This window comes from Symphalangus syndactylus, chromosome 9 (genome assembly GCF_028878055.3).
Source record: "Symphalangus syndactylus isolate Jambi chromosome 9, NHGRI_mSymSyn1-v2.1_pri, whole genome shotgun sequence".
Lineage (NCBI taxonomy): Eukaryota > Metazoa > Chordata > Mammalia > Primates > Hylobatidae > Symphalangus > Symphalangus syndactylus.
The window spans coordinates 22,777,659-22,802,461 of record NC_072431.2 but is presented as its reverse complement, the minus strand read 5'-3'; the positions used below and the strand labels follow the sequence as shown (position 1 = coordinate 22,802,461).

Below are 24,803 nucleotides of genomic sequence, written 5' to 3'. Positions count from 1 at the left end.
TAGTTCAACCATTGTGGAAGACAGTGTGGCGATTCCTCAAGGATCTAGAACTAGAAATACCATTTGACCCAGGCATCCCATTACTGGGTATATACCCAAAGGATTATAAATCATGCTGCTATAAAGACACATGCACACATATGTTTATTGTGGCACTATTCACAATAGCAAAGACTTGGAACCAACCCAAATGTCCATCAATGATAGACTGGATTAAGAAAATGTGGCACATATACACCATGGAATACCATGCAGCCATAAAAAAGGATGAGTTCGTGTCCTTTGTAGGGACATGGATGAAGCTGGAAACCATCATTCTGAGAAAACTATCGCAAGGACAGAAAACCAAACACTGCATGTTCTCACTCATAGGTGGGAATTGAACAATGAGAACACTTGAACACAGGGTGGGGAACATCACACACTGGGGGCTGTCATGGGGTGGGGGGTGGGGTGAGGGATAGCATTAGGAGATATACCTAATGTAAATGATGAGTTAATGGGTGCAGCACACCAACATGGCACATGTATACATATGTAACAAACCTGCACGTTGTGTACATGTACCCTAGAACTTAAAGTGTAATAAAAAAATTAAAAACAAACAAACAAAAAAATGCACTTTTCTGGTTCTCTGACTCTCTGAAATCTCTATCGTCTCCTCTGGCCTCTCATACTTTGCCGTTCCTTTACATGTTATTTCTTAAGATTCTGATTTTAGTCCTCTACAGATCTCCTTGAGTGATTTCATTCACTCCTAAGGCATATAGAGAATGCTGATGCCAACCTCAGAAGATTAGACTTTTTATCCTGTTGATAAAGAGGAGTTATAAAAGTTTCTAAGAAGCAGAATATCATAGAGAAAGACATGTTCTGGGAATATAACCTTGGAAATGGTCTGCAGAAAAGGAATAGGGATAGGAGAAACAGGAGGTAGGGAGAATAGTTATGAAACTATCAAAATAACTGTTTAAAGTCATCACCAAGGGATGGCTTCAAAACGAAAATGTTACTTTTCTAGTAGTTCTTCCCTTTAAGAAACTAGTCTTATTTCAATAAATTAATAGGCAAGACACTTCTAAGGACATTGGAATTTCATTGTTTTTTTTTTGCTATAACAAATTAGGTCCTCTGCAATGTTAATCACAGATAGTAAAAATCTGACATGACATTGTTCTATTATAACATCAATGTGAGTTCTTTTCTAAAACAAGTGGCATGAAGGATTTTATAGTATTGATATTGATATCTGATAAATTTAGTTCTTTCATTATGGAGTCAAGAAATCATCATTAGTACAGATACTATTCATAAATGGTATACCTTCTTTTATGACTTGAACTCATGAAAGAATGGTAAAAGTATGTTTGATTTTACTTTACATGAAGGTACTCAAGCTATTACAACCATATCCATTGTGTCTTATACACAAGGGAAAATATAGTATTTTCTATAATTGAATCCAGAGGTTTCTAAATTGGCAGATAAAATAGTACCTGTATTTAGATATTCTATTTGAAATATTCTATAATCTTAGGAAAACAGAGGCAGAAAGCACCTAAATTAGGTGCAACCCTGTCTGCTCCTAATTTAGTAAATAAACCAATTTATTGGCTATTCTTTCTCAAGTGATCCACAATGAGAGATGCTAGGTCTTTATCAAGATCAATTTCAAATTTTTTTTTTTTTTTTTGAGACAGAGTCTCGCTCTCTCACCCAGGCTGGAGTACAGTGGCGCGATCTCGGCTCACTGCAACCTCTGCCTCCTGGGTTCAAGTGATTCTCCTGCCTCAGCCTCCCAGGTAGCTGGGACTACAGGCACCCGCCACCACACCGGGCTAATTTTTTGTATTTTTAGTAGAGACGGGGTTTCACCGTGTTAGCCAGGATGGTCTCGATCTCCTGACTTTGTGATCTGCCCGCCTCAGCCTCCCAAAGTGCTGGGATTGCAGGCGTGAGCCACCGTGCCCAACCCCATTTTAATTTTTAACAACTGTCACTATAAGAAAGTCAAGAAAATAGAAAATTAGTCCTCCCTCTTGGGTGACCTTGGGAAAATTCCTTAAGCATTGTCTTACTTTCCACAGCGCTATCCTCATCATACATATACTGTGAAGATAAAATACCTATTGAAGATTCTTTGAGCACCTTGGGCCAGAAGAGCTACAGAAAGCCAAGGTATAGTTATTTTCATATCCACGACTTCATTTGCCTTTTCCCTTGTTGTAGCCTCTCTGGAAATTAAGCAAAGATGCCTATCACCTTCTGCTTAACAACCCTTCATGTACTTGAAATTGTTATTCTCCCCAGGTACCTCAAGCACATTTTTTAAAGAGGATTGCCTGAACTCTAAAACAGCAATCAAGGGCCATGAGTCAGCATTTCACCTAGACATAAAATCAAAATGCTTTAAAATAGGTAACATTATCTTTTTGAAAGAGGTACATACCTCTCTGGAGAAACTTTGAGACAACTGGAGTTTGCAAGTTTATGAATAGTTTATCACATTTCAGTAAGTGTATCATGAATCAATAAAGCAAAAGTTAAGGACAATGAGCTCATTACCAAGCCAGTTATTGATTCTCTGTTTCCAAAATAGAATAGTACAGGAAGGGTACAGAGAAAATAGGATTTTTCATGATAAAAATTTTAAGCATCTTAGGAACACAGACCTAAAGAAACTATAAGACACAATGGAAATTTCAGCAGCTACTTAGGATGTTTATTTATTTACCTTTTTTTGTCAATTAGAATTAGTTATTTGGTTTTTACTCTTAAAAAAAAAAAGCCTTTTCAACTCAAGTCAGGGGAGTTTGCCAAAACTGAATATTACCTCTGACTTAATTATTCTTTCAATTTCTTGTACATCTTCCTCTCTTGCCTTTGAAAAGTTTACCTTACTAGCTGTCTATCTTATATCACCATTCTAGCTCAGACTGCCCTAACAAAATACCATAGGACTGGGTGGTTTAAACAACAGAAATTTATTTCCTCACAGTTCTGGTGATTAAAAGTTCAAGCTCAAGGGTGTCAGCATGGTCTGTTTCTGGAGACTACTTTCTTTCTGGCTTATAGACAGCCACCTTCCCGCTGTGTCCTCAGGCCGGGATGTTCCAGGATGGGATGGTTGGAGGAGCCCCATCTCCAGCTATCATCACATTAATAAGGCCTTCAACATATAAATTTTGGGGATGGGAACAAACATCTAGTCCAAAACATTCACTAACAGAAAAATTGACACTGGCTCCGTATCATCAAGCAGATAATATGGAAATGAACAAGTCAATTTGTTTTCAAACTATTCTTATGGGAAGCTTCCCTTTTTCTCCCTTTTATAGCAATCTAATTGAATGGAAAAGGAACTTCTTAATTTATGAACTAACACTAATTTCATGAACCAGTTCTTTAAAAAGCAAAGACAAAAAGTGAGACACATGGTTTTGGTAAAAAATGAGAAATAGACCATTAATCCATTTATATAGTATGTTTAATAAAAACAACTTTTAAACTCTTATACTTTGTTCTTATATCAAGTAAAGATTCTTAAAGTAATGTAAAACATTTGGATGTCCCTGGAAAGTAATATAACACACAATAACACTTCTGTATTACATATATAGAAGAGACTGGGTCTTGCTATTCTGCCCAGGCTGGTCTCAAACTCCTGGGCTCAAGTGATCCTCCCACCTTGGCCTCCCAAAGTGCTGGGATTATAGGCATGAGCCACCACACTTGGCCCTATATTACATTTTCATGCATATTATTAAAAGAAATGGTGACTTACATATGGAAATATAGAAAACTGAAATAGTAAACAAAATTTACGAAGTTATAATTGGGTTGTGCTGAAGTTTACCTAATTTTAATACAAATAGTTATTTTTATTACATGTTACACAAATTTGATGGTATAAAAAATGTGTTTTTCTTGTTTGCATGAATTTCTTCATTGCAAAATACTTAAAATGTACATAATTTTTAAAAAACAATTAGTGCTCGCTTCGGCAGCACATATACTAAAAAACAATTAAGAGGCCAGGCATGGTGGCTCATGCCTGTAGTCCCAGCACTTTGGGAGGCCGAGGTGGACGGATCATGAGGTCAGGAGATCGAGACCATCCTGGCCAACATGGTGAAACCCCGTCTCTACTAAAAATACAAAAAAATTAGCTGGGCATGGTGGCGTGCGCCTGTATCCCAGCTACTTGGGAGGCTGAGGCAGGAGAATTGCTTGAACCCAGGAGGTGGAGGTTGCAGTGAGCCGAGATTGCAGCACTGCACTCCAGCCTGGCGACAGAGCGAGACTCCGTCTCAAAAAAAAACAAAAACAAAAAATCAATTAACATTTCCTTAATGACTATGAAGTGAATAGACAGCATATTTCAAATTTTCAAGTAGAAGGGTAGAGGAATGTAGGACAAAAGGTGACTGAGATCCAGAGTTTAGGTGACTTGGCAAAGTCATCCAATTAGCAGGTGCAGAGTTATATATGAAACCCAAGATTTTCTTGTCTAGAAATACTGAAGATTAGTATATTCAAGATGAAGGGGAAGAAAATCTAATTATACTTTAGATCATTTCATACCAGAAAACAGCTATAGAAAATAGTTTTTCATTTTCAAAACTCAATTAAGTGTGTGAATGGTCCGTTGGTGTCCAGTTTTAACACCTGCCTGTTCCCATAAGTGCCATGTTCCACTACAACCCCAGCTTCAGCACACTTGCTATTAGCAGCTACCTCTTTTTCACATAGAGTCACAAATTGAGAGTAAAGTTCAAACCCTTCTTCTTTTCCAGAGTTAGAGTGATATTGCATGTTTCTTCCTTTTAGTCTTCCTCCAAGGGTAGCTTGAGGGATAATAAGAATGTTGCCAGGTAGATCCAATATAGAGACATGCTTGCCATTTTCTGTCTCACTTAATTTCACATTTAACAGTGTATTAACTGGGTGAGGAAGAAAGGCAAAACATTTTAAAGCGAAAAGCAAACATGAAGAAAACCATCAAGTTTTTAGTCAGCAAATCTCATGTTTAAAATTCAGTTTGTCAGCTCATGCCTCTAACCCAAAGTCTCTATTTAGATTTAAAATACTGCTTCACTAAGCTAAATAATCTAAGCATGAAAAATAAGGCAATTTTCATGCAGAAAATGGTATGATATTTTAAATTTGAATCGGCAGTTAAGATAACCTAACAATAAGTTCATCCAGAAAGGTCTAAAGAATTAACTGTACACTGGAACCTCAAATATTGTTCCCCTGGGGGAATACATGAGAAGATTTTACCTTCCTGTTCTTTTCATTTAGTAAGTAAATCCCACGGAAAAATTTGAGGATAATTCCTCCTCACACCAAATTCTGCTTGCTTGCTTGCTTTATTTATTTATGTATTTATTTAGAGACGGAGTCTCATTCTGTTGCCCAGGCTGGAGTGCAATGGCGTGATCTCAGCTCACTGTAACCTCCGCCTCCTGGGTTCAAGCGATTCTCCTGCCTCAGCCTCCTAAGTAGCTGGGACTACAGGCACGTGCCACCACGCCTGGCTAATTTTTTTGTATTTTTAGTAGAGACGGGGTTTCACCGTGCTAGCCAGGGTGGTCTCGATCTCCTGACCTCGTGATGCGCCCGCCTCAGCCTCCCAAAGTGTTGGGATTACAGGCGTGAGCCCGTGCCCAGCTAAATTCTTCTTTATAATGGAATATCAAATAAAAATTTTAGTGCAGTTATTATTTTAAACTTAGTTGCCAAGAGTTTTAAGTGGAAACAAAGGTTCCTGTTTCAATCCCAATATAAACCAGCTAATTTTGTTGTTTAATAACCTTAAAGGCAATATTAACATGAGCTAATCATTTTATAAATACAACTCATGACAGAAGGGTAAAGGTGAAAGCAAGAATCATCAGAAATTCATTGTTACAACTGAAAAAGTAAATAAAAAGATATAAAGCTACAGCATTATCTTCATATACATATAAGAAAACATGATATTATTTTTATAGCATTTGTGAGATTTCCTATAGCTAATAAGAAGTGTTGAAACCACCATAAATATCCATATATAGCTAAAAGCCTAAACTTAGAAAGCCTTTATACTTCAACATTAACCATTTTTGAAACAATAAGCAAAAGAAGTGTCTAATATAAATAGACCTAGGGTCTCCCTACCTCTATAAAGGTATACATGACTTCTGTTTGCAAAGAATAGTCCTGAGAGGGCAAATGGTAGAAGGAACTATGTAAACTTCAAGACACCTGCCCTCAAATTAGGCTTTAAAAGGCATGCTTTCTATTGGGGTAGTTAACGGTTTTAATTATTAGAGGGTCTGTAGTAAATATTCATATGGTTACCCCTCTCTACAAATCATGGAATTAATCTGGTAAAAACCTGACAAGGTGAACACCCAAATGAATTCCTAAGCTAGGCATTAAGCATCATAAATTTTCACTCAACTAACATTTATTTTTAAACACCTCTAGTTTTCTCTATTACAAATAGGACTTTGCTGTTTAGCCAGCAGTCTTTATTGACTGCTTGTAAGGAAACTTTCCAGGGCACTTAATTCCACTCGAAATCACTATCTAGCTATCTAGGCCTCAGGCTAGTGACAGAGTAAACAGGCAATTTTGGAATAACAGGCCTGAGAGGTAATGCTACAATTTATTATGTTTCCACGTACCTCCCTCTACTGGCTATAACTGAGATTTCAGTTAATGCTGTTGGTATACAAATATCAGTATGTAGATAAATACAATATAGAACCAGTAAGTAGAATTAAAATGAGACAATGAATTAATGGCATGTTGGAAACTCAAATATCCTAAAACAGGTTATCAATCAAGTATCTCTAATGATGTATATGGGATGTTAAGCATTGACAGGTTTCTGGCCCTCTGTCCAATTATACTGAAGGTGAATTGAGGAAGATTCTACACATCTCTATGTCAACCATGCTATTTCAGATTTTGTGGATATAACTGGTTATTATATTCTCAAGGGATATATGCTTTGATTGGAAATATCTGAATCTATGTAATAAATATGAGGTGAGGCTTAAGAGAATTCCATCACATTGACTTACTTAGCCTACTGGAATAGAGGGAAGTACAAGCTAATACTATTAATAATAGATGGACTTACTTTGCTTACAACTCAAACGAGTAGAATGTGATTCTTAGAGTCATATATTTCTTTACTGAAAATCATGATATAAAAAATCATGTGTTAGATAGTGTTAGACTATCCACTACAAGAGTTAGGGTGGACCTCCTCGGTGTTTTAAATTCAGTACAATCTTATGCATGTATTTAAAGTGAACTCACAAAGACAGATATGGAAGTGCACAGGATTTAATCACTATAAAACAACATGCCGTTTGGATATGGTAGGTATATTTCATCCTATTATGATGAAGAACCATTTGAGAATCCATAAGACAACTTTACGAAGTCAATATTAAGTCAGAATGACAAAAACTTTCTTCTTGTTTTTGAAGATTTCTACATTTTTTATGGACAAAAAAAGATTTAATCCAAGGCAAAATATTACTTTAGGAAAGTGGACAGAATGTGTAACACTCCAGCATTAGGATCTGACAAATTATTCTCTGCAATAGGAGTCCTCATTACATGATGTTCTTTTTTTTTTTTTTTGAAATGGCATCTTGCTCTGTTGCCCAGGCTGGAGTGCAGTGGTGTGATCTCGGCTACTGCAACCTCTGCCTCCCGGGCTCATGCCATTCTTCTGCCTCAGCCTCCCGAGTAGCTGGGACTACAGGTGCCCACCACCACACCTGGCTAATTTTTTTGTATTTTTAGTAGAGACGGGGTTTCACCATGTTAGCCAGGATGGTCGTGATCCGCCCGCCTAGGCCTCCCCAAGTGCTGGGATTACAGGCGTGAGCCACCGCGCCTGGCCTCTCTCTTTTTTTTTTTTTTCTTTCTTCTTCAGACCAGAACATTATGTTCTTAACCCTTCGGAAGCTCCTTATTATCTTCTGGATTCAAATTTCAAACTATTGCAGTTGCTGGCTTTTCATTCTCACCTAGCATAGTCTCTTAAGTCTGGTTTTCATCTTTTGACAAAGTTGTCAGACATGTTTGATATGTCAGTATAAAATTCCCTCTAGGAGTTTTAGCTTTTTGTCTAAGCTCTTTCTCATTGGCCTATTTGCCCTTGAAGCTCTTGTAGGTTAACTTCTGTAAGCTTCAACTGCCCATTTGTATAATTAATATTTCTTATTAATCCGACTAATGGATGCTGTCCTTTACTAATGAGGAGAATACAACCTGTTCCCAACCTTAAGGATAGCTTCTTTTCTTTCAAGTTTGTATGTATGTTTGTTTGTGGATATAATCCTTATATCCAAATACTGTCCCGAGAGGGTATATGATTTGATTTGGTATATCTGAACCTATGTAATTATCACATGAAATGCTATAGCCATGTGAGGTAGTGTATATATACATATCACTATACAGTGCTATAGCCTGTCCAGGAAACCAGAAAGCTGCAGGTAGATAAATTACTATTCAGAGATCCCTGAACATTGACTCTGTTTTCTATGTCCTTGGAGGAAGTGTGGCTGTGATGACACTGAATTGGGCTCAAGACCCAGGAGAACCTTATATCTATTCTTATTTCCACAAAGAAGTGCATATATGGCTAACACAAATTCTTCCATAATAATGATATAAACTTGAGTTGTCCAGGTTTGATGAGACCCACATCTTGTATATACAGTGTCATCTACTGCCCCTGTTAGGGGCTTTGGAGGATAAAGGAAACTATATTAAGAAATGCAGCATCTGTTTCTCCCTGTGTGACCACCCTACTTCCAGGAAGTTTCTGTATCCTTGGCTGAAGTGCATTTTGTGTATGTGTATGTGTGTACACTCTTCTACATCAATCTGTAAGTCATCTGAAATGCTGCAGATGTTTTAAAAAAATTCCACCATACTTGCTTACTTTAAATTTTGAAACAGGCAAATAGCTAAGGCCAATAACACTAGATAGAATTAAGTAATTAATAACTTATCAGCACAATTTAAGATTATGCTTCTTAGGATGGGCAGGGATTGGTTAATGGATACAAAATTACAGCTAGATAGGAGGAATGAGTTCTGGTGTTTTGGAGCACTGTAGGATGAATATGGCTAACTATAATTTATTGTATACTGTCAAAAGTCTAGAAGAAAGGATTTTAAATGTTCACAACACAAATAACAAATTTTTGAGATAATGCATATCTGGTTTGATTGTTATACATTGTATACAGTATTAAAATATCACTTTGTATCCCATGAATATGTAAAATTATTATTTATTATTTTAAAAATAAAAGGGGAGGAAAAAGATTGTGCTTCTTGTCCCTTCTGGTTCATTTGTCTATTACTGTTCTTTCTCACTCTCTTTTTTTTTTTTGAGACAGGGTCTCGCTCTGTTGCCCAGGCTGGAGTGCAGTGGCACCATCTCGGCTCACTGCAGCCTCGACCTCCTGGCCTCAAGTAATCTTCCAGCCTCAGCCTCCTAAGTAGCTAGGACCATAGGCACAGGTCACCATGCCCAGCTACTTTTGTTTATTTTTTGTAGAGAAGAGGTCTTACTATGTTGCCCAGGCTGGCTTCTAACTCCTGGGTTCAAGTAATCCACCTGCCTTGGCCTCCCAACGTGTTGGGATTACAGGTGTGAGCACCACACTTGGCCTCTCACTCTTAAAAAAGAAACAAAGTCAAACACATACCCATTTTGGGAAGAAGTTCTTTATCAGCTCCCTTGAAAAAGCACACGTAGATCACCAGTCCTCTTTGGACCTATGAGAAATCACCACAGTAAACTCAGATTACAACAATATCTGTAAAGATACAGGGCTAAATGGGTACAGTTTCACAACTATTAATATTATAGACATAGAGGTTAAAAGCACAGAAAATGAACTTTACAAAAGATTTCTCATGTGAGAAAACAAAATATTTTTCAAGTTTCAATCATCTATTTCTTTCAAAAATTAAGTTTAAAATATAGCCAAGAGCAGTGAAGACTAGTTATACCTTCAAATATTTATTTCTAATCAAAATCATTAAGACGATCAACCAGCCTTTTCCCAAGTAAGGGTGACAGACTCAGAAACATTTCGTTTGCTGGGCCCCATTTATTCAATGCCAAGTGAATTCACATTATACCAAATACAGCTGATGGATAAACATGTGACTGATATCTTTTGACATCATCTCTCTTTATTTCCCCTAATCCATTTACTTACAGATAATGAAAATAAGGGTCTGATTCTATTTCTATAAACTCCAGGAAACTGTCCAATTACTTGTTGTTGTTGTTAATGCTTTATATAAACATGATTAGGACTTGAAAATTGCATTTGTGACAGTAAGTTCTACATTAAAAGGTTGGTTGTTATCAGGAATATAGGCTTATTTATTTTACATAATGACTTGGATATATCTTAGATCTTGTAGGACAGAGACTATACAGAAAAGAGACATTTGAATAGTGACTTTGATTCTGCTTCTGAGTGAATCATTAGATTTTTTGATTCTGTAAATTAATCTTGACTCCAGGAGCTATTAGGAAGATTAAATGAGTTAATATTTGTCAAGTACTTAAACACAGTGCCTGGTTCATAGTAAGTGCTATATTAGTGTTTATTAAATGAGTATGTAAAAATAAATTTAAGGGCAGAGGCACAATTTATTTCACATTTTAACTTCCAAAGCACTTTACAGGCTGTTTTGTACATGATAGGGATTCAATTTATCTGTTGATTGCATTAACATTCAACTATATGTTCCAGGCTCTATGTGTTATCCAAAGAATTTTCTAGATAAATGTAAATGCAGCTCTGCACTCACACGTGATTTACCTGGAAAAGAAGTGAGTTTTAAAAAGTGCAATCATGCTACTGAAACAATAGGCAAGGGCCTCCAATGCATACCCATAAGAAGCTGGCAAGTTATTATAGGTATTTGCACTACTGTCACAGGCCTCTCCACTAGTATTGTTTTCATCATGAATCGAAATCTTAAGCATATTTATATTTGGACACATGCAATGTCAGAATTAAATACCTAATCATTTGCAGAACGATACCTGTTCTTTCCACTAAGGTTATCTCCTCAAGGTCTTTGCCTTTCATTTATTCCATAATAGATCTTAAGTTGAGACTTCTCTTCAAGTGAAAAATCACTTTCCTTACAACTTCTTTGGTATAAAACATTTCAAATATATAGAAAAATACAGATAATTCTCACTGTAGCTTTAAAAAGTTCACTTACCAGGAACAAAAACATTAGTCTGTGACAGCAAAGTTCTAAATGAATGAAACTAAGAACAAGCAAAGAAAGTAACCTTCAAATCTTGACAATTAAAATGCTGTTTCTAAAAAAACAAGAACTTTTAATAATAGAACAGGGTAGAGAATATGTAAGAAGAAAGAATTTACATTTTCTCACCATCTAAATTACTTGTCAGCTCTTTAAAGTAATTTAGTTATGTGTGTAGGAGTGAAAGGGAAAGCCTTTAAAATAGTTTTAAAGTTTATAAACAAAAACTGATAGTTTGGATGCCAGCAATAAAATACATGTGATTTTGCATAAGGAGATGTAGCCTGGACAACATAAAAAAGATAAATAAGCATGGAAGGAAACTCAATGACTGATAGTTTGCAATTTATAGTGTCTGGAGGCAACTATAAAAATGGATAATTCGGCCGGGCACGGTGGCTCAAGCCTGCAATACCAGCACTTTGGGAGGCCGAGGCGGGCGGATCACAAGGTCAGGAGATCGAGACCATCCTGGCTAGCATGGTGAAACTCCGTCTCTACTAAAACTACAAAAAATTAGCCGGGTGTGGTGGCGGGCGCCTGTGGTCCCAGCTGCTTGGGAGGCTGAGGCAGGAGAATGGCGTGAACCAGGGAGGCGGAGGTTGCAGCGAGCCGAGATTGCGCCACTGCACTCCAGCCTGGACGAGAGAGCGAGACACCGTCTCAAAAAAAAAAAAAAAAGGATAATTATTTTATTATTATTTTTTGGATGAGGTCTCACTCTGTGGCTCAGGCTGGGCACAATCTTGGCTCACTGCAACCTCCGCCTCCCGGGTTCAAGAGATTCTCCTGCCTCAGCCTCCCGAGTAGCTGGGATTACAGGTGCACACCACCAAGCCCAGCTAATTTTTGTATTTTTAGTAGAGACGGGATTTCACCATGTTGGCCAGGCTGGTCTCAAACTCCTGACCTCAAGTGATCCGCCGGCCTCGGCCTCCCAAAGTGCTGGGATTACCGCGCCTGGCCAGTTAATTATTTAGATAGGATGGCAAAATAAAATAATACAATTTCAAATAAGGAAATCAAGACCTCACAAAAAATCATAACAAAAATAAGAAATAAGAAAAGTGAATTTCTGGGAAAGGAGAGAGATAAGAATACAGGAATCTCTATGCTTATATTTCCAAATTAGCACAGGGCAACAGATTCTGATTTTAGAATAATCACCCACACATCATATAGTTCACGGGTACTATTTACAATAATAAGTAGGCGGGGCGCGGTGGCTCAGGCCTGTAATCCCAGCACTTTGGGAGGCTGAGGCAGGTGGATCACCTGAGGTCAGGAGTTCTAGACAAGCCTGGCCAAAATGGCGAAACCCCGTCTCTGCTAAAAATACAAAAGTTAGCCGGGCATGGTAGCTTGCGCCTGTTGTCCCAGCTACTTGGGAAGCTGAGGAAGGAAAATTGCTTGAACTCGGGAGGCGGAGGTTGCAGTGAGCCGAGATCGTGCCACTGCACTCCAGCCTGGGCGACAGATCGAGAATTCATCTCAAAATAAATAAATAAATAAATAAATAAATAAAATATAAAAAATAAAATAAATATAAAATAATAACTAAAATTGTTTTAAGTAATGCTAGATCTGGGACCGAATTCAGCAGAAAAGATGAGCGAATGAGATTTTGCTACACTGAAGTTTCTGAGTATTTACAAGTCTTAATTATGAACTAATTTTTTTCTTACATTTCAATGTACTCCAAAACTACGTCAGAGGCCTTAAAGAAAATTTTATTTGTTTTTGTATGCAGTGGGGGCAGGCTGTCTTAAAAAGGAAAGTATGTACGAAAGTAGAAGGAACTCATAGTGACATAAATGTTTTAAATTCTTTGGAGAAATGTGTTTGATAACAATGCAACATTGTTATAAAAGTAGTGGTCTTTGTTTCTCAGTTGGAAATAGGTCAAAATTTTTAAAAGGCTTCTTGAAATAGAATTGTTTCTTAGGAAATCTCATTTCTAAGCTAAGACCAAGTCAACATAAGGGGGAATTCGACGTGATCTGAGGTTAAGGCTAAGTCAAAGCAGATCATGAACTCTTGCAGCAAACCTGACCTACAAGCTTGCCCCCGACCAGCATAGGCCACGAGCTGCAAGGGGTCTGAGACAGTAAGGCCTGAAGTCCACCGAACTCAGTTTCAAATCCCCGTGGTCCCCCCAAGAAGGGAGACGCGCTCTTCCTCTCGGAGGCTACAACTGGCGCTGGGGAACGGTGATGCAGGACCGAAAAGACAAGCGCAGCCAGGCAGGCCACCGCGGCCAGCTTCAAGCTGACCCGGTATCCCCGCGGCCGGACCGCCGGTCTCAGAGAGACACAGAGCGGACGAGTCACCGAGACAACGCGGAAAAAACCGCCGCGCACGCCGGAAGATAACGAGAGCTGCCGGGCTGACGTTACCTCCACCCACTGGGCCGCGGCGTCCCCATCGGCTGGGCGAATTTGCAGCCGGGCGTGCAGGCACTGCTGCAGGAGCGCCCGGGCCTGAGGAACCCGGCTACTCTCAGCCATGGCTTAAGCCAACGCCGCGGCCGGACGGGTACTAGGCCATGTGTCGCTGGCCCCTCCCTCGACGCGCAGGCGGGGCAGACGAGGCGAGGCACGACGAAGAGTCTGCCCCGATCGCCCAGTGGCCCCGCCCTCCAAAGGGCGGGGCCTCGGACCGACTCTCGAAGGTCCCGGATGTGCGGTCTTGGAGGCCAGCGTAGCGCTAAGCTCCGCAGCACCTGCCCAACTCTGTAGAAGGCGCTCAGTGTATACTTTTATTAAACGATTGAAAAGACTCGTTAGATCTCTTTCCTACAAACCTTTTAAGAAACATTCTTCACTTCAGAAAGCTTAGGTTCCAATTGTTGAAAAATTTTAAATCTGCTTGATTTAAATTCGTGTTATGCCCATATGAAAGTAAGTAAACAAATAATCGAATCATAAAGCAAGTGGAGATGGAACTAAAAGCTATATATACATCCTTCAAAATTTTCCTTATTCCAATCAATAAAACAATGCTGTTTCCTCTGTCGGGAATGCCATAAATCATTCTGATTCCACAGTTGTGAAAAGGTATTGGTATGCTATATGAATACACATTCTTTAGAAGATATCCTTATTAAAAATGTTCTTATCCAAGAAAGTATGATTGTTAATAACTTAGCCCGCTACTAATACAAAAATAAGACAGCTTATTCTGATGCATATGATGTAAATTCTGTGATGCATTTTCTGGAAGTACATATTAGAATGTAAATAAAACTAAACAAGGGCTTGATTTTCTTTCCCATGTAACGTATTCCTTAAACATGCATCAGATTAGCATTTATTTTTCTATGGGCTTGGATGGTTTAGATGAGGAATAATAGTGTTGCCCTGATTGCATTACTCAGGTCATTGATTTGGGCTCAGTTGACACAATGTGCCTATACATTCGGATCTGTTGTTTAAAAAGATGACATCACTGACAGTGTTGCTATCCATACAAAGTAGTGTGACTGAAGAAAATAATCCATGCATAATCAACAGTCCTTTGTACACAAAATCGAAGCTGCTTGTTTGCTGGTTATCTTGCAGCCAGGTTTACACTTTTAGTAAAAACAGAAAGCAAAATCTCACATTATCTCTGATTGTTGCATTGCAGGGATTCCAACAGTTGTTGACATTTGTCTGCAAAGCACAGACAAGTTGAATTGCTTCATGTCTGCATCTTTATGTCATTATAACTACTGAGTCTCTTTTCTCTCCGTCTCTCAGATTCAGATTTTACAGGCCTGAAAGAAACTTTGACGTACAGACAGTTAGCTATGTCCCAGAATAAGAGAAGACTTTGGTGTTCATTTGTATATGGTTGCAGGAAATAGGGAGGTCTATAGAAAATAGGGTATATGATTCACAGAGCTCTTTCTGCAGAGAGGTTGTCTTTAACAAATTGGGAAACCCTTCCTGTGAGTAGAATAGATGGAGTATGGATGGTAATGGTTAGCTTCTCAAAAATCACTAATTACTTTAAACCTTCCTATTGAGTGAGGATCTCGTGGACATTGCTGTAGGTAGTGTAATAGGCTGTGGCTCACTTATTTTTTACTTCTATTTGCAGAAGACTATAGACAGTAGCCACCAAAGACAGCATTTCCTTTCTGTATTTTATTTTTTGAACACTTAGTTTCATTCTGCAAATAATTTAAGAAGGAAGGACATGCGTGCAATAAAATAGTAAAATGTGAATTAAATCATTAGGAATAAAGAAACTAGAATTATGTCAGTAAGCCACAATGGGGAAAATTGAAAACAGGTAAGGCAGTGGTTCTCAACTGGAGTGCTGAGATGATATAGTATGCAGCAAAGTTTTCACAAATGTATAACTTCAATTTTTGTTATAAAACAATTATGTTCATTGTATGTAGTATTGAGGGTAGTTTGTACAATTTGTTTCAAGTTGGAACTAAAGGCAAAGCATAGCATTAAGTTGGCTTTACAAGAAGATGGTGGTTCACTGGAATGTGAGAGAGCTTTGCCTTGTGATTGTATGAGAAATCATTGAGCAGAGATAATTCTCAAATACCTACAATACTGAAAGTGTACCATATGGATAGAGGATTAATTGTGGATGGGTTCTAGGTCCTCTGAGATGGCATAATAACTAATTTAGTGTTATTTTAACTTCTTTAATTCATTTAAGTTGGCTGCCCTAAATTCTGGCATTCAGAGTATTTCACAAACATGAAAAGTTTGAGAACCATTTCTAAAAGATTTCTCAGAGTTGATGCTAAGCTTCCTGATTGTAAATAGGAGAGGATAGGGAAGGGCAGTATAATCTATTTCGTAGTTCTAGGGATAAGCAGAGCTTTTCCTCAGATCTAGCTCTAAGCTGAGCCTCTTACCTGAGACTTTATATAGGATTGTTAATAAATATGTTAATAAATACAAGTGCAGGCCTGGTGCAGTGGCTGACGCCTGTAATCCCAGCACTTTGGGAGGCCGAGGAGGGTGGATCACGAGGTCAGGAGATCGAGACCATCCTACCTAACACGGTGAAACCGTTTTTAGTCTCTACTAAATAATACAAAAAATTAGCCGGGTGTGGTGGCAGGCGCCTGTAGTCCCTGCTACTTGGGAGGCTGAGGCAGGAGAATGGCGTGAACCCAGGAGGAAGAGCTTGCAGTGAGCCCAGATTGTGCCACTGCACTCCAGCCTGGGCAACAGAGTGAGACTTCGTCCAAAAAAAAAAAAAAAAAAACAAGTGCAACTGAAAGAGGTAGGTATTTTATCTTAGGGAGGACAGGATCTAGCCTTCTAGTTTAAAGCCCAGAGATTTTTTTTTTCATTGCTTAGGGAGATAACCAGGTTCTGAGAAATTGGTTAACATTAACTAAAATGCACATTAGATAGGGGTAGAACCAGAATACTAATTCAGTCATTTATAACAAGAAATATTGCCATGACATGGAGTGGAAATTCTCACATAGGGCATGCTCAGCATGTTTCCCCCTGTGGTTAAGCATAGGAAGCTAGATCATATTCAGAAGTCTCTTTATTAATTATGAGAAATACTCAAAATCAGTATGACCAACATATTATTTTTATGTAGAGAGAGTAACACAGAAATCAGGATGTTGCTTGGTAAATGAGAACTCGAACAAAGAGGGTGAGAAAATTTTTTTGTGGAAGACACCTAACTATGACCCCAAGTACTAAGCACAGGAGATAGTGAGAAATACGCTAAACTACGTCCCTACAGCAAATGTAGTATCAGATTTTCTAGGGCAATTTCTTTAATTTTTCCTTGATAAAATCAGAATCCCTTGATGTAACCCCAAAATAAAAGCAAGCCTTCAGATGTAATATGGTCTAAATATACTACTGTGACGGTCCTACTCTACCAGAGATCAATGCATGAACTTTGTGTAGTTCACTTAATCCTAATCAATTTTCTCAACGGGGCTTTTGAGAAGCGTTGAACAATGGGATCGTTCAAGGTTTAGTCCATGGCAAGGGCTTGTGGAGTAGGGTATTTTATATCATTGACCAAGACACTGTGATTTAGAGATCAAAAGAGCAAATGGGGAGGTTACACTGTATATTGAAAACAGGTAAGGCAGTGGACAGGTAAGGCCAAATTAGGACATGCATTTGGATGAATAGCTATGCTGGTTATATACGAAGGTGGATTTAAGGATTTCCGAAAAAGTAGTTTTGTCTACTATAACATATAAATGAAAAATTAGGTTCCTAAAGTTCTATCCAGTGGCAGATATAATTTTGGCCTGGAAAAATTGTCTAAGCTGTTTTCTTGACAGAAAACAGATGGCATACTTTCAAAAGGTGAAGAGAAGCTGAGCATGGTGGTGGCTCATGCCTGTAATCCCAGCACTTTGGGAGGCTGAGGCTGGAGAATCACTTCAGCCCAAGAGTTTGACACCAGCCTGGGCAAGATGGTGGGACCCCCATCTCTACTGAAAAAAGAAAGAAGGTCAGGCATGGTGGCTCACACCTGTAATCCAAGCACTTTGGGAGGCCGAGGCAGGTAGATCACTTGAGCTCAGGAGTTCGAGACCAGCCTGGCCAACATGGTGAAACCCCATCTCTACTAAAATACAAAAAGTAGCCAGGCGTGGTGGCTTGTGCCTGTAATTCCAGCTGCTGGGGAAGCTGAGGTGGGAGAATCACCTGAACCCAGGAGGCGAGGGTTGCAGTGAGCTAAGATTGAACCATTGTACTTCAGCCTGGGTGACACAGTAAGATTTCATCTAAAAAAGAAAAGAAAAGAGAGAGAGGAAGGAAGGAAGAAAGGAGAGAGAAAGGAAGGAAGGAGAGAAAAAGAAAGAAAGAAAGAAAAAGAAAGAAAGAAAAAGAGAGAAAGAAAGAAAGAGTGACGAGAATAAGAGAGTTGAATGAAGGTTGAATGAAGGGATCGTTAACCAGGTATGTGAAAGGTTAAGGAAAACCAAGAGGGGATAGTGAAGGACCCAGGGCTAGCAACAACAGGAAACAGTTACCATTCTGAAGGGGTAAGAGAAAGGAATAGTTTTCTTCAAGAACCAGCAAGAACTGTGGGTCACACTTGACAGGACCTGTGACACACCATAGAGAAATGCAGCCTCTGCCAAACTGCAGCCTGTTTTCCCTCTCCTCCTACCTTCGATTGTCTGCCATTTCTCTCATTGGCTATACCCAGCTGGAAGTTAGAGTAAGGGTTGATTCAGTACATAAAAAAAGCCTCCTGGGACACAGAATAGGATATAGAAGGATGGAGAGTGGATCTGAAAGGACACACTGAGAAGACCCAGGGCAGCAACTACTTCCAGCTTCTATGGACAGAGAGAAATATCAATACTTACCTTCTACAGGATAATTTAGTGGGAAAATATACCCCTCATCTGTATACCCAGTTTTCTAATTACAAGGGGTTATTTTATGAAACAATTACATTTTGGGTGATAGCTGTAATTGTTTTGTTTTTCAGAAAAAGTCCCAAATCAATAGGTATTTTATTACATAATTAAAATATCACAAATAAGGCTAGGTGCGGTGGCTCACCCCTGCAATCCCAGCACATTGGAAGGCTGAGGAAGGAGGATTGCTTGAGTCCAGGAGTTTGAGACAAGCCTGGGCAACATAGCAAAACCCCGTCTCTACAAAAAATACAAAAAAATTAGCCAGGCATGTTGGTGCGTGCCTGTAGTCCCAGCTACTTGGGAGGCTGAGGCGGGAGGGTTGCTTGAGCCCAGGAAGTTGAGGCTGCAGTGAGCTGTGATTGTTCCACTGCACTCCAGCCTGCGTGACAGGGCAAGACTGTCTAAAAAAAAAAAAATCACAAACAGATTTTAGGATTCATCTGGCATCTTGTTTCAGAAGCTGGGCAACTCTTAGATCTTATTCATTAGCCTGCTGAACTGTTCCTTTTTCAGAGACATAGATGCCATCCAAAAATTGTCTGATGTCTTTGATTTTAACTGTTGTGGCCTGCTGAATCAAAGCAACTGAATTTGAAACAAGCTCAATGTCATTTCCTTCAAGGATTAATTCATCTTTCTGGGCTTGAGATACTGAACAAACAACATTTATCCTCATTCGAACCCTGCGGATGTATTTTTTACCCAAGAAATTGTGGATTTCAACAACAGACCTGTTCTCCCAGAATACGATATTGATGAGGAAGTGAGCTTACAGAGACTTCGTCTTGTAAAGGAAGCCCACAGTAGCACCCTTGATCATGTTCTGCACATGACTACAAATAGTGTGAATGGTAGCCAGTTCCTTTCTCTTTCCCCACCGATTGTCAACCTGGAGGCTCTTCCTTTTCTTTCCAAGGAGAGACTGAGTTCTACATTGATGTGATTGAAGTCCTTCTGCAGGGTTCTTCTGGGGCCCTTCACAGTAACTGTGTTTCTTCAGAGTGATATCAACATTTTCTGGAATGTTGACTCTCTGATTGCTGAGAATGGTCTTCATTCTGACAGTACATGCCGCAAAGAGAGAATGTCTCGTCATCACATTCTTGTAGCCCATAAGGGGACTGTGTATTCAAGAGCAATTATTTTAGCTTAAGAATATGGGACAATTATCTATTGAGGTGAACAGATAATGCTAATAAAACTACATTTGTAAAAGCGAGGCGAGGCATGGTGGCTCACGCCTGTAATCCCAGCACTTTGGGAGGCTGAGGTGGATGGATCACTTGAGGCCAGGAGTTTGATACCAGCTGGCCAACATGGTGAAACCCCGTCTCTACTAAAAATACAAAAGTTAGCTGGGTATGGTAGCACGTGCCTGTAATCGTAGCCTGCAGCTACTCAGGAGGCTGAGGCAGGAGAATTGCTTGAACCCGGGAGGTGGAGGCTGCAGTGAGCTGAGATTGTGCCACTGCACTCCAGTGTGGGTAACAAAGCAAGACTCAGTCTCAAAGAAAAAAAAAAGTGAAATTAAGCTTCTGTCTGTTATCGCATCACACAAAAATCTTAAGAGAATATTTAGGATAATCTGATTGGGCCTGTGCAAATTTCACTTTATGGGTGTCCAATACAATCACTGAGAGACAGTCAGTCTTCCACTAGGGCATCTGAAACTGAGGTGTGAAAGGCCCATGTGAATTCTGAGTTCAAGACACTTGCCACATACATTAAGACTCCGAGGAAAGGCCAGGCGAGGTGGCTCGTGCTTGTAATCCCAGCACTTTGGGAGGCCAAGGTGGGTGGACCACTTGAACCCAGGAATTCAAGACCAGCCTGGGCAACATGGTGAAACCCCATCTCTACAAAAAATGCAAAAATTAACCAGGCACAGTGGCTCACACCTGTAATCCCAGCACTTTGGGAGGCCAAGGCAGGCAGATCACTTGAGCTCAGAAGTTTGAGACCAGCCTGGGCAACACAGCAAAACCCCATCTCTACCAAAAATACAACAATTTACTGGGTGTGGTGGCACATACCTGTAGTCCTGGCTACTCGGGAGGCTGAGATGAGAGAATCTCTTGAGCCTGGGAGGTGAGGGGTGCAGGGAGCTGAGATGACACCACTGCACTCCAGCCTGGGTGACCGAGGGAGACTCTGTCTTAAAAAATACATATATATAAATACATATTTATATACATTATTTGTATATGTATGTGTGTGTGTGTGTGTGTATGTATATATGTATATATATACATACACACACATGGTTGTGGTTTGAAGCATTTGCCCTTGTACTTTTGATTTCAGGCTCTTATTTAAATCTGTTTGTTTCCTCTTCCCTCAGAGTCTTTATTTTTTGAGACAGGTTCTCGCTCTGTGGCCCAGGCTAGAGTTCAGTGGCGTGATCTCAGCTCACTGCAACTTCTGTCTCCCAGGCTCAAGAGATTCTCCCAACTCAGCCTCCTTAGTAGCTGGGACTACAGGCAAGCGCTACTATGCCTGGCGAATTTTTGTATTTTTTGTAGAGATGAGATTTTACCATGTTGCCCAGGCTGGTCTCGATCTCCTGAGCTCAAGTGATCTGGCTGCCTCGGCCTCCCAAAGTGCTGGGATTACAGGCATGAGCCACCGTGGCTGGCCTACAATCACAAATGTTGTCATAGAGCTGTTTCTTACCATAGGCAGAGACTGAGTCCAGGAGTATCGGTCCTGTTGAAGTCCCTCCACATGAAAATATAAGGCCTGGAAAAATAATAGTTTCCACCTAATAGCTGACTCTATATTTAAGATGAATAGTTTGTATAACCAGGAAGGAGATGGATTTTAGATTGAAATTTAATATTGATTGTTACTTTATTCAATTTGCTTTTTTAATTCTTATTTTATTACTGCACCATTTGCTATTGTGTTGCCTAGGTAACATAAACAAGTGCTTTTAACTCTAAGGCAATGATGTATATTTTTGGCAGTCTGTAGAAGGTTTCCCAGGGGAGGCTGATAAATTATCTTGATCTTTGGGTTATTTTTCAGTTTACAGTATTGTAATAACTTAGCAATGCATTCTATGACCTTTTGAATATTTGTGTATGTCTTTTAGCCTTTTTGCCAAGTCAGGCCAGTCTGTGTTAAGGGCTTTTTGTAATTTGGGTCCTGTATCCTTTTTAGAAAGAAATTGTGAAAGATTTTGAATTGGGCAAAAGAGATTTGTGGATATTATTGTAATGGAATGCTGGAGCCTCTGAGAATTACCTGGTCCTGCCAGGCGCAGTGGCTCACGCCTGTAATCCCAGCACTTTGGGAGGCCGAGGTGGGCGGATCATGAGGTCAGGAGATCGAGACCATCCTTGCTAACACGGTGAAACCCCCCCCGTCTCTACTAAAAATACAAAAAATTAGCCAGGCGTGGTGGTGGGTGCCTGTAGTCCCAGCTACTCGGGAGGCTGAGGTAGGAGAATGGCGTGAACCTGGGAGGCGGAGCTTGCAGTGAGCCGAGATCACGCCACTGCACTCCAGCCTGGGCAACAGAGCGAGACTCCTTCTCAAAAATAAAAAAAATAAAAATAAAAAAGAGAATTACCTGGTCCTATAGGGCTATCTTATAGAGTTTACTTATCTTTGACCAGGCTGTCTTAACAACTCTGCAGAGATAGAATTACACTTCTATCTTCAAATCATTCCTATCTATAAAAATGTAAAATTGTCTTTAGTGTAATGAAACTGATTATTACCCCGTGGATATTGCCTAGTTTTGCCAGTTTTGCATCCATTTGAAGTTCATTTCAACATTCTTTACCTGATTATAAATGTGTAGTTCTCTCTCTCTCACTGTCTTGCTCTGTCACCCAGTCTGGAGTGCAGTGGCACTATCTTGGCTTGCTGCAACTTCCACCTCTAGGTTTTAGTGATTCTTGTGCCTCAGCCTCCCAAGTAGCTGGGATAACAGGTGTGCACTACCATGTCCAGCTTATTTTTTAATTTTTAATACAGATGGAGTTTTGCCATATTGGCCAGCCTAGTCTTGAACTCCTGGCTTCAAGTAATCTGCCTGCCTTGGCCTCCCAAAGGGCTGGGATTGCAGGCATAAGCCCCTGTGCCCTGCCCTCTCTGTCTCTTTTTTTAAGCTTTTTACTTTTGAATAGGGTTAGGTTTAGATTTACAGAAAAATTGAAAGATAATAGAGAGTTCTCATATGCTCCTTGCCTAGTTTCCCCTACTGTTAACACCTCAAATTACTATGGTACATTTGTCACAGCCAAGGAGCCAGTATTCCATACTTTAATTAATTTCATGCTTTATTCAGATTTCACTGTTTTTTCCCTAAAGTCCTTTTTCTGGATCCCATCCAGGATGCCACATTGTTAGTGGCGGCAAATCCATACAAGTCTGCAGCAACCTCAATTCTTACCTCCTCAGAAGAACGAATTTGACCGAGGGGCGTAGTGAGAGACTGAGGCAAGTTTTAGAGCAGGAGTGAAAGTTTATTAAAAAGTTTTAGGGCAGGAATGAAAGGAAGTACACTTGGAAGAGGGCCAAGCGGGCAACTTGAGAGAGTCAAGTGCACGGTTTGACCTTTGACTTAGGGTTTTATATGTTGGCATACTTACTGGGTCTTGTGTCCCTTCTCCCCTGATTCATTCCTTGGGGTGTGCTGTACACATGTGCAGTGGCCTGCCAGCTCTTGGAAGGGGCCGCATGCACAGTGTGTTTACTGGAGTTGTACACATGCTCACCTGAGGTGTTCCTCCCTTACCAGTCAAATGTTCCTAGAAGGTCATGTACCAGTTAAACTCTGCCACTGTGCCTCTTTAGTGCATATGCCTGAACCCAGTTGCCCAACTCCTGAGATCTTTTTTTTTTGAGCTTGAGTTTCGCTTTTGTCTCCTGGGTTCGAGCGATTCTCCCACAGCCTCCTGAGTAGCTGGGACTACAGGCACATGCTACCACGCCTGGCTAATTTTTGTATCTTTAGTAGAGACAGGGTTTCGCCATGTTGGCCAGGCTGGTCTCCAACTCCTGACCTCAGATGATCCGCCCGCTTTGGCCTCCCAAAGTGCTTAGATTACAGGAGTGAGCCACTGCATCCAGCCTTGAGATTTTATCAGGCAGCTGCTGATAACCAGTTTCAGGTTTTTTCTATCTATTGGGAGACTGCCTTTCCCTGGCACCGGCTGCAGCCAATTATTATTATTATTAATTTATTATTGTTACAATGCAACAACTGACACATCACCTGATGGTGGATTGACATTTCTGGCTGGGGAGGCCCCTCCTCTGCCCTGTTCATTTCTGACTAGCTACCCTACTGTAACAACATTACATATAGTCATCATGTTTCTTTAGGCTGTGACAGTTTCTCAGACTTCCCTTGTTTTTAATGACCTTAACAATTTTGAGGAGCACTGGTCAGGTATATTGTAAAATAACCCTCTATTGGAATTGGATTTTTTTCAATATACATACATACTATATATATATATATATATATATATATATATATATATATATATAACCTCTATAATTACACAGAGATTATAGATCTTTGGAGGCAGATCACAGAGGTGAAGTGCCATTTTTAACACATTATACGAAGAGTACATGCTGTCAACTCTCTTATTGCTGATGATGTTGACCTTGATCACCTGGCTAAGGTAGTATTTGTGAGGTTTCTCCTTTATAAATTTATACCTCCTCTCATACTTTACTCTTTGAAAGCAGATCAGTAAACACAGCTCATACTCAAGGCGTGAGAAGTTAAAATCCATCTCTTTATGTAGGGAGTATCTATATAGATTACTAGGAATTCTTAATTACAAAAGATTCGAGCTGGAGTGCAGTGGCACAATTTTAGCTCACTGCAACCTCTACTCCTGGGCTAAAGCGATCCTCCCACCTCAGCCTCCCTAGTAGCTAGGACTACAGGTGTGTGCCACTGCATCTAGCTAATAGTTTAAAAATATTTTATAGAGATAAGGTTTGCTATGTTACCCAGGCTCATCTTGAACTCCTGGCCTCAAGCAATCCTCCCACCTCGGCCTCCCAAAGCACTAAGATTACAGATGTGAGCCACTGTGCCCAGTGTTTGAGTTCTCCTTTG

At 39.8% G+C, this 24,803-nt stretch overlaps 1 protein-coding gene and 1 pseudogene across 1 annotated transcript; both read right to left on the bottom strand.

Moving 5' to 3' along the window:
* Nucleotides 1–3,469: 3,469 nt before the first annotated feature.
* Nucleotides 3,470–13,958, bottom strand: DTD2 (D-aminoacyl-tRNA deacylase 2). The gene is made up of 3 exons (XM_055291604.2): nt 13,728–13,958; nt 9,738–9,807; nt 3,470–4,943 (listed from the first exon to the last, which is right to left on the bottom strand). The coding sequence occupies exons 1-3, from the start codon at nt 13,836–13,838 to the stop codon at nt 4,618–4,620; spliced, it is 507 nt and encodes a 168-aa protein (XP_055147579.1). The 5' UTR covers nt 13,839–13,958; the 3' UTR covers nt 3,470–4,617.
* A 5,232-nt stretch (nt 13,959–19,190) lies between these two features.
* Nucleotides 19,191–19,769, bottom strand: LOC129489247 (large ribosomal subunit protein uL6-like; annotated as a pseudogene).
* Between the last annotated feature and the right edge of the window lie 5,034 nt (nt 19,770–24,803).

Bases quoted from the DNA above. Each gene is read 5' to 3' on its own strand.
- DTD2 (XM_055291604.2), bottom strand. From the start codon at position 13,838: ATGGCTGAGAGTAGCCGGGTTCCTCAGGCCCGGGCGCTCCTGCAGCAG. The intron at 9,808-13,727 runs GTAACGTCAGCC...GATTTCTCATAG, and splicing joins CCGCGGCCCAGTGGGTGGAG to GTCCAAAGAGGACTGGTGAT. The intron at 4,944-9,737 runs GTATGTGTTTGA...TTCCTCACCCAG, and splicing joins AGAACTTCTTCCCAAAATGG to TTAATACACTGTTAAATGTG.